Source organism: Passer domesticus, chromosome 2, assembly GCF_036417665.1.
Source record: "Passer domesticus isolate bPasDom1 chromosome 2, bPasDom1.hap1, whole genome shotgun sequence".
Classification (NCBI taxonomy): domain Eukaryota; kingdom Metazoa; phylum Chordata; class Aves; order Passeriformes; family Passeridae; genus Passer; species Passer domesticus.
In genome coordinates this window covers 71420875-71437259 of record NC_087475.1, presented here as the reverse complement: position 1 = coordinate 71437259, position 16385 = coordinate 71420875, and the positions used below count along the sequence as shown (strand labels likewise).

General features: G+C 38.8%; 1 protein-coding gene across 6 annotated transcripts in view; it reads right to left on the bottom strand.

The window, feature by feature from the left end:
- ATP8A2 (ATPase phospholipid transporting 8A2) overlaps window positions 1-16385 on the bottom strand; it is a 311854-nt gene that overhangs the window by 95918 nt on the left and 199551 nt on the right. For all 6 annotated transcript variants that reach the window (XM_064409174.1, XM_064409175.1, XM_064409177.1 and 3 more), the window contains 6 exons: window positions 14323-14397; window positions 11580-11702; window positions 10481-10559; window positions 6827-6888; window positions 6447-6503; window positions 2634-2741 (listed from right to left, as the gene is read on the bottom strand). In XM_064409174.1, coding sequence (XP_064265244.1) covers window positions 2634-2741; window positions 6447-6503; window positions 6827-6888; window positions 10481-10559; window positions 11580-11702; window positions 14323-14397 — 504 coding nt within the window. The remainder of the gene's footprint in view (window positions 1-2633; window positions 2742-6446; window positions 6504-6826; window positions 6889-10480; window positions 10560-11579; window positions 11703-14322; window positions 14398-16385) is intronic.

The window sequence follows — 16385 nt, the reverse complement described above, 5'->3', positions numbered from 1 at the left end:
GAATAAGTAAGTCGCTTCCCTTTGCCCCCAAGGAGGAAAAATGGTATTATATCCCTGTGAAAATGCTCAAGATATTATGGGCAAGAGAAAGAAACACTTAGTGCAAATAGTTTAACAAACACTGGCAGAAACAAACTATCACATATTTGAAGTCTGTTATGTCATGCTGACAATTGGTGAAACAACAGAATAAAATGTTTTGCACCTCCTGTGCCTTCTACTGATGGCACAAAGTTCTGGCTGGCACAAATGCTTATGACTACTCCAGCTAAAATCAGCTTCCTTCAAATGCATAGTATGAGGATCTAAAATATCCTGGAGTTCAGTTTATTTGAAGATAAACAGACTAGCAAGATCTGAAACAAGAACAATGCTTTTAAGACACCTTATTATTTATAAATGAAGAAAAGAATACAGCAAGAGTAAAGAAATTGTTAAAAGTCTAGGCAGCAAGGCAACTCATTTTACTGACTAGAGCCTGACACAGTCCCAGCTCATTTCACCATGAGCTGGTTTCATGACAGCAACCGATTACTCAGGAGACTCTGTGGGAGTTAATGTGAGTGGTAAACAAGCTCCCTTTACCTTGGGAGCTTTCCTTGATTTTACAAAAGGATAAAAGAGGAAAAAAAAAAAAAAAAAAGAAAAAAACCCCACATTTTTCAACAGCTGCTCCTTCTCTCAAAAATACAAGAAAACTGGTAGAATGATATTGATCCCCTCTAGCACACACTGAAAGCCATAAAACAGCTTGTTTCTGACTGCTTGAATTAAAAATTCACCTCTTTAGAATGATCACCTGTCCTTAACATTTTAGTCTGATAATTACTGATCCACGTACACAGCTCCACAAGTACTGGACTGGATGCTCTCCCAGCCAAATGTGTTCTCCATAAAAAAAAGACCAAAACAAAAACAAAAAAACCCCAAAAAACCAACAAAAAACAACAACAACAAAAAAAAAAAAAAAAAAAAAAAAAAAAAACCCACCCCAACCAAACAAAAACAACCCCAAAAAACCCCCAAGGAGAACAGATAATTTTCATCTTGGCAAGATATTAGTATCGCTTTTCAAGCCGTAATGTCAGAAAATCAGAGCATAAAACCAAAGGTTAAATACAAACACTTTCTAAAAACATAGTCAAGAAAAACCAAAGCCTTATTAATATGAAGGTTTTGTTCCAAGACCTGTGGTTTTATACGCTGCAGCAAACGTTGATGACCAGCACAACATGAATTTTGCTTAAGTTGCAATACAAAATAAGAGTCACTTTTGGGAAAAAAAGAAAGGCAACAGCAAGCTAAAGCCCATAGTCTGGCCCCTTGTGAGTGGTGCAACATTTCACCATATTGTCTACATTTTAGAAGGCTGACATGTTAATGGCAGCACTAAAGACTGCTCTGGAGGACAAGTTGTTCTCAACTCTGCATGATACTGAAGTCAAATTCCTGCCCGATATATGAAAATGTGAGTTAGAGCTACTGATGCTGGGTGTGCTGTGAGACGTGCCAAGATCACCAGGAAACACTACCAGAGGCTCTGTCTGTCAGTCACCTGCTCATCCCAGCCTGCCAGCTGTCAGTCTCGGCTGTAAAAAGCTGTCCATGAAAATGTATCATAGCCTCCATTATCCTCAGTGTTTTACAGCATAATAATAAAATATGTATTAAGCCAGAACAGCAACAAAACCATGCCTGACTGCTCTTGTTGAATACAAACATGGGAGTAATCTCAAAAATCTAATTGACTTGCCAACACTTGACTTTTTTATTGTAATTTTCTAGTACATAAGGGTAGCAATCTAAGAATAGAATTTCTCGAAATTATTAGATAGCTGTTCTTCTTTCTGTATCACATCTTTGAATTGAAGTCTAAACTTATAACCCAATACATTTTTCAGGTAAATCTGAAAGCAGTTCCACCTCTACAAAATAACTTTTTATCCTACAGTTACTAAATCCCTAATTGTTACAATTGTTAATTGCTGTCCCCCTATTTTAAATATGCACAAGGCTCTTGAGTGATTTTGACAGGCTTGCTATTCGATCTTCTCACCAGGGGTTGAAATAATGGCACTGAAAGGCAAATTTTACCACCTGTAGCTCAGCTGACATGGAAGGCACAAATCCAGAATTCCTCCAGTACCATAATCAGTAATGTATCAGCTCTCCTTCTGCTTCTGACCATCTCATTCTATTCTCAAGGAAATTCTGTTTATTTAGAATGAATGAAGGTAAAAAGCAACAATACAAAAAACCCCCAAAAACATATTGAAAGGAACAAAACGAAATCCCAAACCAAATATGACATTTTGTCAAACACACAAAATCTTGCCAGGACTAGACACTAACAAAAGAGCCAGTCCCACTGCTATCACAGTGAATTGGGAGTTGCCACACAGTATCCACAGTGCATGTAATCATGGATGATGTCAGTGTGGGGGACAAAGAGAGCTCTTCTCATGAGGAGATAAAGCTAAATGAATACAGGGATTAAGAAAAGGTTAAAATGAAGTCCCAGCACTCTCACTAGAGCAGCACTGTGTGAGCGCTGACGACGCGGCAGGCAGCAGCGCTGGTGGCAGCAGGCGCCGTGCTGGCCGCTGTCCCCAGAGGCAGGCGTTGGCACTGACCTGCCCCAGCATGTCCGGCGCGATGGGGAACGTAGGCCAGATGGCCGAGTACACCCCGAAGAACACGAGCCACAGCAGCATGCTTCCCCAGACGGCCAGGTGACTGAACTGCCAAGGAACAGGAGAGAAGCAGAGTCAACACACGGCACTTCCTCCATCCACCCAGCCCAAAGTGTTTTCCTCTTCAGGTCTCTGTCGGCCTCACTCAGGTCCGTCTACTGCTCTTGGTTTCAGGCCAGTAGCATAGGTTGTTCAAACAGCACAAACCACTTTGCTTTAATCTTTGCCTCATAGCAGGGCAGACAGATACTCTTCTCAGCCAATCTGTCTTATTTGGAGCTCCAAAAACTCGTCAGATTTTCCTTGGAACCATAATTTCTCTCATCTAGTTCCTGTATCCTGTCATGCACATTCCAGATTCAACATGTAAATCAAGGTAGAAATTTTAAAAAGGCTCAGGTTAAAGTTCACATGGACAAATCCCCAATGGCAGTGTACACATACAAGCCATCGCTTATCTTCTCTGGAGGAAGATTCGGTGTTGTATAATACACTACCTCAATCAACATCTACTGATCAACTTTGGTTTTTATTTGTTTTAAAGGTGTTCTAACTGATTTACAGGCATGCAATGCAGTTTGCATATTTGCTGGTTCTTTAGCCTGAAGACTCACTAAGAGAAAATAAAGAACTATTAAATGACCAAGAGCACATCCAGCACAAACTTCTTCTTAGTTGTATTAAAGTAATTTTTCCTACACACCCAAACTGTTTTTCTGCTCAGGATGATTTAAGTTGTTTTACTTTTACACCACAGTGGATGGAACCAGTAATTTCAGTTGTAACAAGCAACTGAGCTCATTATTGGCTCCAACTTTTCTGGATGCCAACAGCTCCTGTGGCTGATGACTTTGGCTGCAATTCAGAGAAGTACCTGCATAAATCTTAATTACTAATTACATATGAGTTCAGGAACATGGGAATGAATTCACATACTGGGTGCTGGTGGACACAGCATGTTTGTTCAGCTCTTGGCTTTATACTTCCTATGGATGACTGTGTCTGTTGACTTTTTGAACAGCATGTCTGAGAACCAAAGAAGTGTCTGAGTATCGTGTTCTACTTGCTGTGAGATAAATACAAACTTCTGGAAGAAGAAGATTGCTCCTAATCTGCAACCACTGGACATCCTCAGAAAGGACAGCTTTCTGCAGCACAGGCAGTGAAAACAAACAAGCAAGGAGCCTGCAGCAGCAGTGCAGACTGGCAGATAGCTGGGATCAACTAGAGACTACCTTACAGTAGAAGCATTCATACAAAATGTCAGAGGCAATGGAAAGAACACTCTTCTAGACACTCTCAGAAAGCTGCAATTTTATTAAACCCTGAAAGTTGCTGGGCTAATAATTAGTAAGACATGGGATAGGCCCCTTCCTGGAGAGACACAGTAGGCAAGAAGATTTGTTTTCAAACTTTGCTATTTATTCTGTTTCTCCCAGGAGATCTGACCTCAGAAAATAAACAACTCCTTATGTAAAACAAACAAATAAGAAACAACTAACCAAAATAATCCAGCCTCAAACCCCCACATAACAAAAAAGCTCCTCCAAAATACCCACATCCATGCTCAATTCAGTTTAAATGTGAAGAAAAGTAAGAAATTGAAGGATTTTTTAAAAACACTTGGAGGACAAAAGGGATTTTATCCTTTCAGTCTACTTACTTTTCTGAAAAATGGGCACAATTCATGTCAAGATTCTGACTAGAAGCCTTGCCCTCGTGAGCAACTGTAATGTTCAGCTCCCCAAAGATCAAGTACTGCAAGGCTGCTGCAAGAGCTCATCCTTAAGAAAAGTCAGCCCCATGCAATGGCAGAACAGCACCATCACTGCTTTCTGAAAAGGATGTGATACCTTCTCTTGAGCCACAGCCTTCCCCTCAGACAAGTGGACAGAAGGCTCAGGATAGCTGGGACTGGTGCTTCCCTACCTCCTGTACTTTATGACTAAAACCAGTAAAAATAAAGGTAAGCAGAGAACCCAATCTCAAACGTAGACTTATTTTGTAGGAAGTGTACCTATGCTAGTGAAATGACATCAGGGTTTTTTTTGTTTCACTCAGGTTTTTCTTTCCATTCTGCTGCTAGGACACTTTTCAACTTTTGAAGATCTTCACCCTTTTCAACTGAGCAGACTTTGCTCATTTTATGTTGTCTTTACCTTCTTCTCATGGTCGTCCTAATCATCTCATTATCTCAGGCTTGTATCTGCCCAAACTGCTTCTCTGCCTTTAAAAGAGCTTCTGCATTCTGGAAGAGCTTTCCTTGGCCTGATTGAAAATGTTCCTTACGGAGTCACCCCACCAACCCTTGCACTGCTGATTCTCCATTGACATCTGCATTTACCCCTGGAGACTTCTCATGCAAAACCAGATGTGAGCCCATCAGATGTGTTAAATGAATGATGGAAAACAACAAATCAAGATTCTTGCATAAAAACTAGACAGTGTGTGTGGCTCTCCCGTGTGCCCTGCTTATCTGAAACAGTTCCTCCAGCGTGGTAAACCAGTGATTAAAAAAGCTCTGTGTGTTTGGGAAAAAGCCTACTGCAGTGTTCCACACGTAACATGAAGTGACTCCACTCAACTTCGATGTGTGGATTTTATTACACATTATGTTGCCACCTTTATCACAGCCTATCTTTCCACACTACCTACTGGATATACCAGGCTGCCAAACACTTTGACTGTGTTATTCATTTAAAGCTTTCTGCTGAAACCACCTTGTTCTCCCAAGTGGCAGTGTCCCTCTCACTCTCTAGAACAAATTGCCTGTAACCAATCTGCTTGATGATGGAGAAGAGGCTTAACTCAGTGCTGTAAATTTAATACTCTTCAAGTAACCTAAAGATTCTCTGTGTGTTGATTCACTCACAGCCAAAACTATAACCAACATCAGATTTCGAGATGGTGAGAGTCACTGTTACAAGAAATGGGACAGGATTTAGAAGTATATATAGAAAAAAGTGGATTCAAAACGCAATTGTTGTGTGAATAATAATAATTTCTCCGTAAAGTGACAGAGTTCTAGAAGTCCAAGACTTACTAAACATTATGGCATCTTTTAAAAAAAGAAGTTTAGAAATGAGGGGATCATGATTATCCCGAAGTGACTGAAAAGACACTCATTACCTATCCAGGGAAGAGGAGAGAAAAGAAACCATCAAACAGTTCATAACAAAATGGGATCTAAACAAGCTCACATGCCTTCAATGCTGACTTAGTTATATGCTTTTCTGGTGCACAAGGGATTAATTTAAGGATTTTTTGCATTTTAAAATGTTGATACACAACACAGAACTGATGCATAAGCAACAGTAAAAAACATTCAGATTTTATTTTCAGATGAGAGAATGGGGCAGAAAATATTAACATCTCCCTAACAATTAAATAACCCATACAGATAGCATTTCATCTTTAAAATTCAGAACAGATGTCAGCTCATTGATCTTCACAATTCCTCTGGGAGGAATGAAATAAAACATTTTACAGCTAACAGAAGCAATGAGGTTAACAAGACCTAAGTGAAACCCTCGAAGAAACTGTTAGAATAAGAATGTGTGTCCTGAAAACATCTTAGTCTTGAGGGCAGAGCTTCTTTTTATGTCATGAAAACTGGATTCCCATAAAGTATCTTACTGGTGTGGAGAAAAAGGGACTCCATCAAAATTAAGGATTTTCAGTACTTCTTATCTGTATCAATACATTAGGGAGGAAGGTGTGTTAATAAAATAAAAGATACTGGAAAGTACTTACTCTAGTCCATGCAGTTGTTTCCAAGCCGGCTTTCAGACAAACAGTGACTACAACATACTGCAAGGAAAAAGAAGAAAGATGACAACTTCATTACTAACGCTCTCAAATCCCAATCTTCCCTTTACACCTAAAAAGCTACTACCATTTAGGTGGCAACCCAATAACTTGGCAGGGGATGTGGAAAGGACAGAGCAGAAATTATTGCTGGTGTATGTCTGGGAAAAAAAATTAAAAGGAAGAGGGAAAATCATGCACACAGCATCAGGTTGATTTTTTAAAAACTCACATATTTTCTTCAGGTTTACACCATTTTCTTGTGGTGAAAAAAAGGCTGGAAATAAATTCTGCCATTCAAAAATTGCTAGGATACACAAACTTACAGTATAAACTATGTTTCCAACAAATAAATAGTCAACTCCCTGTCCATTCGTGAATACTGCATCTGAAAGAAGAAGAAGATAAAGAAGATCACCTTTGTTATCAGTTTATCAACAGAATGGACAAAAGAACAAGGATATTTTCAGGAGAAAATAACTGACCCCAACCTTTCCTTTTTGAACATTGAAAAGCACTCCTAGAAACTGTGAGGTAATGGGAATGCAGAAGTTGAACCTCAGACACAGTGCTGGGATAGAGCACACATCCATAGCTCCAGTTGCCAGAAGCTGGCCTAGCAAAGGAGCAGTGTTCACTGGACCCTAACATGCAATTTGCCTGTAAGAGCTGAGGTATGTCACTGCCACTTCTTCTCTTGTCATCTGTCCTGTACCAACTGTCATCTCTAACAATACTTATTATTTGCATGCCTGTGACAAAAAAGCAGTAAAACACCAGCTGACTTGTGGTGAAAGAGAGCTGAGTTAAGAGCAAGGACAGTTTAACTTGTAAAGGACACATATAAACATGTACAATATCTCACTGGAGGTTAGTTTGATAACTGAGCAGTACTCAGTCTCTGGCCACCCCGTTCTCTATCAGCTGTGCACAAGGGTGAGTACATACATGTTAATCTATCATTTGTAAGTGCCAAGCTTGGCGATACTTGAAATGTCATTTAGTCTTTCAGCCCTTGCTGAAGCAAACTGGAACACCATGAAAACACATTCAACCACCACATGAATGCCAACTGAACTTGTACTCACAGGAGTTTTCAAGCATTACTCAAGCATGATAAGCATTGCTATTTTCACATGTTTTAAGACAACTGCTAGGGAAATACATGAACAGCAGAGACAAAAAGGCTTAAGATAAAACCTTGGATTCATTCCTAAATACATACTGCCTAGCACAGTGAGCAGTTCTACCATGATGATGCCTTAAGTTTTAGCTTTCATATTATCCACATTCTGTACTGTATTAGTATATAACCCTGAACTTCATAGAAAGTGTTAGCAAGTTCTCTTCACAGTTTAGTTAGACAAAACAATCCTTTTCCAGCCCAAGAACCAAGGACACTGTTGCAGCTCCAGGCCCAAAAAGTATAAACAACAGCAAATTGAGGAGAGCAGTCTGGGAGGATCGGACTTCATAACCTGAAGGTGTAATTGGACAATGAACCAAAAACGTAAATGGACCAAAACTTATAAAAGTGTGAAAACATGTGACCCATTGTCCATCTTGGATGTAGTCTAGGCCAGGTTCTTGCACTGCCCAAGGTGTATCCTTTGAAGGCCTTTTAATAAATATCTACTTTATTCCTTTAACACTGTCTAGCCTCTGCTGTAGGTAGCCTCTCAAGGCATCAATAACAGTAACATTTTGTTAGATTTATTTGAAGAACTGGATCTGGTATTCTTAAACAAAGGTTGTGTACTGCAGGATCAGTAAATTTTTAAGCCTATAAGAGTTTCTGACACCCTGACCTCCATGATGAAGACCCTGCCTAGCTTACACCTATATATTTATACAGTACAGTTAACCCAGACTACTTGTTTTGTTTTCCTTCTACCATGCTGCACATGGCCATCTCCAAAGAACTGACAGGCTCTGAATATTTCCCAGAAGTTTCCAGTTCTGTATCTCTGCTTTCTTTTCAATATTAACTACTAAGAAACAGCAGCAGAGTGACACTGCAACTGGAGATAAAGCCTGAGACTTAGCTAGGTTATGAACTGGCGTGGTTTCTAGCCACTGGCATCCTCCTCAGCCCATCTCCTGCCCAGTGGCTTCAGGCATTTACCACATCATTCAGGGACACAGCAAGATTTTAGTCACCCTGCTCTTTCCCCTGGTGTCAATGAAATAGGTGAAGAGCTCTAGCAAACTTAGTCTCCCACGCCAAATGAACGCTCTTGGTGCCAAAAGGCTCAGGTTATTAAGAAAAAGGCATGCCTAAACTCATCAGTTTTGCTAAAATAAGTTGATATGACATGGCCATGATCTAGTGCAACATCACAGTGAACATTAAAATAACCAAATACATTTTCTCTTAAGTCTCAACATCTTTATATAGTTATACAAAAGTTATATATTTTAATGCAGTAAGTTAATATCTGTATTTTCTACTGTTTTCCATGACTTTTCACTTTGGAAGACTACACAGTCCTGAAAGGAATGCTATTTGTGCTAATGAGAACAGCAGGATGCTCAATGAACATTCACTTCTGAAGCTATAAAAGTGCCCATTCCTGGACTACATGTACTTCACATCCTAAGGAACTTGAGAGGTTAAGAGCCATCCCAGTGTGAATAGCACATTTTTGTCTCTGGCACTGGAATCCTTCTTGCACTTGGAAATGCAAAGAAACTTGAAAATTCAGTATTCCTCTCTGGGAAACAAACTGAGCAACCTATCAAAAGGAACTCAGAGAGTTATCCCCTGAGCTGGTATTTCAGTCTTAGAATCCTAATTGTTGAAATGAAAAGCACATTATCTATTTAGGAACTAGAAAAACCTCTATGGAAGACTATGTAATTTTAACTGTAAATACTACATGTTAACCTAAAATTTCTGCAGTTGAATTTTAAAAAGAGCTATTCAAGATTAACATTTGTCATAAAAACAGTGTAACAGAATAACAAAACTCGCAAAACAAAAACCAACCAACCATAAAAGCCCCTCTCCCGTGAAATGGAACTTTCTTTTAGCCCATGAACAGATGAAAGGGAAGTCCCTTTTTCATATGGTCCATCAGCCATGGAAGTTCCCACTGAGGATATGACACTGACATTTTAATCAGCCAAGTAGACAAGCATGAATCTAACTCCCACAAGTATCTTTACTATCATGCCTCTGACATGAGCATTCATCTTCCCTCCCTTTTTATTTCTTTGACCTCCTCCCCAGTTAATCCATTCTGGAGCCGAGAAGATTTTCTTAATATCACTGTTTTCCAGGAAGGAGTTTCACTTGTGAAAAATTAATGATTTTAGATAAATATTCTCTTTACCAGCCCTAAATTCCTCATCTGATCTCATGCTATTTCTTACCACAATCAAAGAACAGATTTCCAGTGGTTTTTCCCACCCACACAGCTATACTGAAAAGCTAGGTAGGAACCATGTGTAGTTGCATTACCCTGAAAAGCAAGACCTAATAACCATAATCTGGACACCAGAGAGGCTCATTTCCCCAGTATCTCTGACTCTTGATCTAGTTTACTTCCATTGCAGCCAATTCTTTTTCACAGTACTGCGTTATGGAATGGGGGAGTTCCAACAAGACAGAAAGCAAACAGTTCTAAGGCAGCTGCTATAAAAACATTACTCAATCAAATGCTGAGATCTCAACATACCACCATAAAAAAAAAAAAAAGGCATTTCATAAAACATCACTCAGTATTTGGGTAAGACTTCTTAGCAAAGCAGTAGTTTCATTTTTCACCTATTAAAGTCACTATATGAACAATAATTATGTTAGATTAGAATAACTTCTAAAAGCCACTAGACAACCCGCCAAGCTCAGCAGCTAAAGACTGTTGAACTGTCTGGCAGCATTATTTCTTGGGACTTGTCACGACCCCCACTTCTGCAAACACACTGGTTCTATAAGACTGAACATCAGTTACTCACATAAGAAATAATGAAGCCCTTACCATGCTCCAGCACTTTCAGTGGAAACCAGAAAAGAATGATGGAATGGATGAGGGCATTGATGCAGTGACCCCAGAAAACCTGAGGGAAAACAAACCAAGCCATCAGTAAAGTCCAAAACTCTTGACCTCTCTCTAACTCCCAACAAACACTTCATTGTGTAGTTTAGAGTCAGAAAATGTTTATCCTGAAGTGAAATACTCAGAATTCTGCAGGATCTGTTTTCTCCTACAATTTCTGCTCTTTCACAAGAAAACACTGGTCCAGTTCAATTATTTTATTCTACCAACTTGAAGCATAATAGGCAAGCATGCTTCAGTTTAAGGTCTTTATTGAAATAAGGCAGACAGATTGAGTCAACTTTGTTTGATTACCTCAAAGGATAAAGAAGGGATTCAGTTTTATGAAATGTTTTAGTTTCCGTTAATGGATAAGTACTTTGTGCCCCACAGTTTTTAACTAGCAGATAATGTAATTTTGCACAAACTAAAGCTATATGTACTCTACAATTTCCTTTCCAAACAAAGCAATCATACAGCTTCCTTGATTCAGAAGTACATTTAGATGTGCTCATTATGGAAAAGACAGAATAGCAAATGCTGGCATTTTCCAGCATTTAAACAGCAAAATGGACTAAAATGTGTTCTTCAAAACTCAAAAGTCCAAATAAGCCAATTCAAATTCTATTTTCCAAAAGAACTACTGGAACAGAGCTATGCTAACTATGAAAAAGCACCCTAGCAGAGAGTGCTGTGACAACACATATGTTAAATAAATCCAGGCGATGTCATCACGGCTTATCAGTAGGTGTGAATTGAAAAATCATACTTGGATAAGAATCTAACAATGAATCAAAGTTTATGGATATTTCAGGACCAGTTTCTGGTGAAGTCACAGCCGAAAATCCTTATTTATAAACACGAATGTTCTTTATTTAAATAAAAAATAATCCCTCGGAAATAACTGGAATGCTGAACAATCGCTCTCAGTGGTCAGCATAAAGCAGAAGTAACATCAGGAAATAGGTTATTTTCTGACATGAAAAATCTGGAATATCAGAATGCTTACTTTTTTTTCTTAGAGTAACAGCGTTTTCCTTACCCTTGTGTTGAAACCATCTGCATTTTGAGTGATTTTGTATAGCTGCGGAAATCTAAGCATGCTATCTTGAGTACATGACCGTTCAAAAATTCCCAGAGTAAAGGGTGGCAGTGCTGTGAAAATCTGCAAGGAAAGCAAATACTAATTGAAAGCAGCACTTAGTTTTAAGTGTATCTCATATAATGTTTCCTTATCTAGACAAAAGCAAAATTCCCACAGACTTCAGTGAAGACTTACTACAACCTAGTATGTTATTTGGCATAATTTTCAATGGTCCAAACAAGTCCAAACATTAATTTGTAATTCTCAAATATTGACTTGTGAACAACAGAAATATGAAAGAAAATTCGTATTATTATCCAATAAGTTAAACCCAAGAAGTTAAGCATCATTAGTTTCTTGATGTACCAGCTAATCCAGCGAGGGTCAGACACATCGGACTGCAGTGGAAAGACAACATGCATTTTTACAAAATAGCCTTGTGGGAATAGCTTCCAATATAGCTGCAGTTGTAGCCATAATTAGATATGCAATGTGCTTAACCACTGCTAAGTTTACAGACAGAGTAAATGTGGAAATCACATTAAAAATAAAATCTACTGAGCAACAAAAGCCATTCTGCATTATGGTACTTTGGGGATTCCCCTGGCAAGCATGAACTGATAGGAACAAATTAACTGCAGTGTGTGTCTGTGCTATGGGCAGACGCTTGGATGACCAAGCCTCGGAAGCCTTCCAAGACAGGCAGCAGGACACTCTGCCAGAAGCAGAGTAAATTAGCCTCCACTGAGTTTAACATTGCTGCTCTTGAAGCGTTTCCAGGATCTGAGGCAGCTCATTTAAAGCCAGCTTGGGTATCCATGTTTCTTGTGGTCCACAGTGCAGGCACAGAGTGAAAGTTACACCAGGGTGCAAGTCTGAACACTAAACTTAATTCACTTCCTTTTACATCAATAGTTTATATCAGAAACACCACTTTAAATCCTATACACACATATATTTTCACCAGTTTGAGAAGTATTCTTGAAGTTAAGAGGCAGGCTGGAGTTATGAACTGTTTCTAGGGTGTGTGCACATTTGGAGAAGGTGAGCTGTGATTCCCACCAGCAGCATGGTGGCAGCTGGGGAGCACACAAAGAACAATGGGGAGGAACAGAGACGAGTGAGAATCAATGATTACAACCCTCAGACCAGCAGGAATTGTGTGTCTTCGCCCATGAAGTGATAAACCAGATGGCTAAAATGGCAGCAGGCTGAGGGTAGAGAACTGAAACTGAGAGCACTGGTCCAATATATTCCAAAGACCATGCACTCATACAGCTTTAATATACTTCCCCTTGTTTATTCTGTTTATTGGGACATTTACATTCTCACTTGAAGTAAATCTTCTAGTGGTTTTGACCACCAAGGCAAACTCCCAGTGAGAACCAGTGCAAAATCAGGAATTACAACGCCACTATGATTTCATACACTTCATATCTTAATGAGACTACTAATAAAGTAAAGGGTTAATCTGCACAGAAAAGAATGACTTATCTAAAAGCACTTCAAAATCTCAGCCCATCAAATTGTGGAAGTCCCTAATATCCTGCTAGCACTTGATTCTCCATGAGTCCACACAACCAGTTCTAATTTTAGAAAATACTGACCTTAAAAAACAAGGTTTAATTTCTGATTACAGAAGATGAGTTTTATCCAGAAGCTTTAGGTAGGGTAGATAGATTCATCAAATAAGGTTTAAAGGTAATAGATGCAAATAGCTAAACATGAATGACAGAGACTGCATAACAGTCAGGAAATTAGGGTGAAGGGAATCAAGGGAATGATAAATCCTTGAATAAGTATCTTCAACTAAGAGTATGAAATCTTATGGAATATGGGGGCTTGTGCCATCATTTTAAAAATTAATGTGACAGAAGTTAAGTGGTTCCATTAATACTATTCAGTGATAATTTGCTGGCTTCTTCTGTATTAGCATATATTTGGAATGAGTTTTTTTAACGAAAAAATTTAAATTCCCTCCCTGCAAAGAGACTCTTTAACACTAACATTGTCCTAGCAGCTTATAAATCCAGGCACAGGGCCACTCGTAACATTACAAAGGTAACATTGTCAAAAACACAAACACAGGTCTGTGGTATGCTACAGAACTTGGTTCCAGAGATCCTTCAGACTTTCATCTATGTGATTGATTAAATAATATTACTGATTAAAGTAATAAAGTCATATGACACAGTGTGGCACCCTGCAGGCCATGCTGAAAATCAGAAGCCACTGTCCCAGACTGCTGATGACACAGTGATGCGGCTTCTCTTTCTGTACCTAAGGGAGCACAAGTCAGCCCAAAGTAACTTCTCACAGCACCTAACTCTACAGGGTCTGAATGAAAAAAAAAAAAATCATCAAAACTCAGAGACAAGGAGTATTTTGAGCATGAACTGTCACCAAAATATTCGGTATAAAACTCTGAAAATGCTTCCAAAGAGGAAATTAAATTCTATCTCAAATCTAGACAGCTTTATGCAGGTTATATTAGGTTAAACATCTATTTTCAAGGTGTTCTCCCAAATTTTCATTTTGTAATAAAAATGTAATATTTTATTTTACTTTCACTACCTCAGAGTGGATTCAAAGTGGCTTTTACAAATGAACTCACCTTTCCTGACATATATCCAGGACAGTCACCTGTGAAAAATAATACAGTAGTCTCAAGCACTATCAAGTCTAAACACGCAGCACTTACCACGTTATACAGACCAATGCACCATCGCTCAAATAAGATCTGCCCAGAAAATCCATTAACGAAAGCAAACCAAAGCTGAAAAAGAGACAAGTTACAAAAAACTTCAGATTACTCCTGCAGTCCATGCTTCCATTTACAGTAGAGGAGAAGGATGTGGAATACAGACCACCATCTGGAGACAGATGCTTGTCATGCTCTAAAAATGATTATCAGCAGTGCCAGGCAGTTATTTTCAAGTCCTACATTTTAAACACTGGCAGAGCACTCCTTGTTTAAAATAAAATACTCAGGCTATGGAGCAATTAGCTGTATTTACACCATTGCTCTAAAAAAATAGATGGCAAACTATTACAAAATCCTTATCACTGGCAAACTAATATGCTGCAGCCAGAAGCCAACCTCATTTCCATCATGTTTGGTAAAGACCAGAATTTTCAAGATAACTGTTTTGATGATGCTCTGCTTAACTTGTGTTGATTTTTACAGTCCCAGAATTGCAATGATATCCACTTGTCAGTTACATGATCATGATTATATTGTAATTTTGTTGTTTAAATGATGCAAACATTATTATTTATTAAACTACCTATTTAATCATAAAAATTGGAAGAGGTTGCAAAACAGGCTGCAGAGTCTTCATCCTTTAACAAGTTTACATATGCAACTGGGCAAGCCCTGAGCAATCTAGTTTGCATTTAATGTTCACCCTGCTTTCAACAGAAGTGGACTTCAAGTTGCTTTCCAGCTGAGGGGATTCTGTAATGACACAATCCCAGGAAACAGCTTTAAGCTTCAGTGCAAAGGTAAACTCTTTTCAGCATTTCCATGGATGCAGCTTCTTTGAGTCTATTAATCTTGCTTAAGCACCTTTTTGAAGCACAAACTGCTGTACTGGGTTGGAATAAAGTTTCTTAGTGGACATTGAAAGAACCTTAGGGAAACAACATAACAAAGAAGGGAAAGAATTATCACTTGCCAAGTAAATTGGAAACTGGAAGAACAATAGCAGTTTAAGGGCATCCTGAAACAGTCTGCATGTGAAATCATTACACTTATTAGATAACAAAAGATTTTTGAGAATTTCTGGCAACAGTCCCTTTCAAAATCCACAGTACACCATATTACTTTGTTCAAAATTAATTCAATATTGAGTGTGAGAATACTCCCTCTAACCACCCTGTTTCAACATATTTTGTGTTGCATTTACTTCACAAGTCCATGTTGCACTGGATGCAGTATGTCTTGCAGATCAGCCCACCATGCCCATTCCCTTCCTGCTCCCTGAGAGCCCATGGCACTTAGTGCCAGGTATCTTTTCTGACACCATTCTGTCACTCATTGGGCAGCACTCTCCAACCAGCATCATTTATTCTCTGGCTCACCTGTGCAGTATTAGTGGCCTAGCAGAACATCTCAGATAACAAGCAGTTAGCTGTACATCATCTGATCTCTCCCTGCTCCCACCAAAAATGAATACAGAATAATCAGGGGGAAAAAAACCCAAAAAAACCAACCAAACAAACAAAAACCCCAAGTATAAAATGAGACTGCATCAAGACCTATCACTGTTTTCATAGATGCAATATCTAAACAGACCAGGACTCTACCATGGGACAGAGGCAACTTCATGCAATATTAAAGTATTTACAAGGTTGGAAAGAATAACAAATAGCTGTTCAAATAGGCACTGCTGCAAGACATGAAATTCACATGCTACACAAAAGGAGAAAGTGAAACCTTTTCACACAATATATGGCTGGCCTATGGAAATGTCTCCCAGATGATGCTGTAGATGCAAAAGGCAATTTGAAAAAAAATCACAGAAGGAAAGCTGGAGACCAGATGAGTCTGCCAGAGAACTACCACTGCTCACAACCAGAAACCAGGTTAGTTGAGCTCTTATTTCTCTACTTCTTACAGCTATTATATCACCATTCTTGTTTGAAATTAATCATCTGTTCTAATGAACTCTTATTGTTCAAGTAAGAAACAATGACACTGATTCCAACTCATCTGTTTATAGCTATGCTTTGCACAGTTGGTCATCTGTTTAAAATTACTTC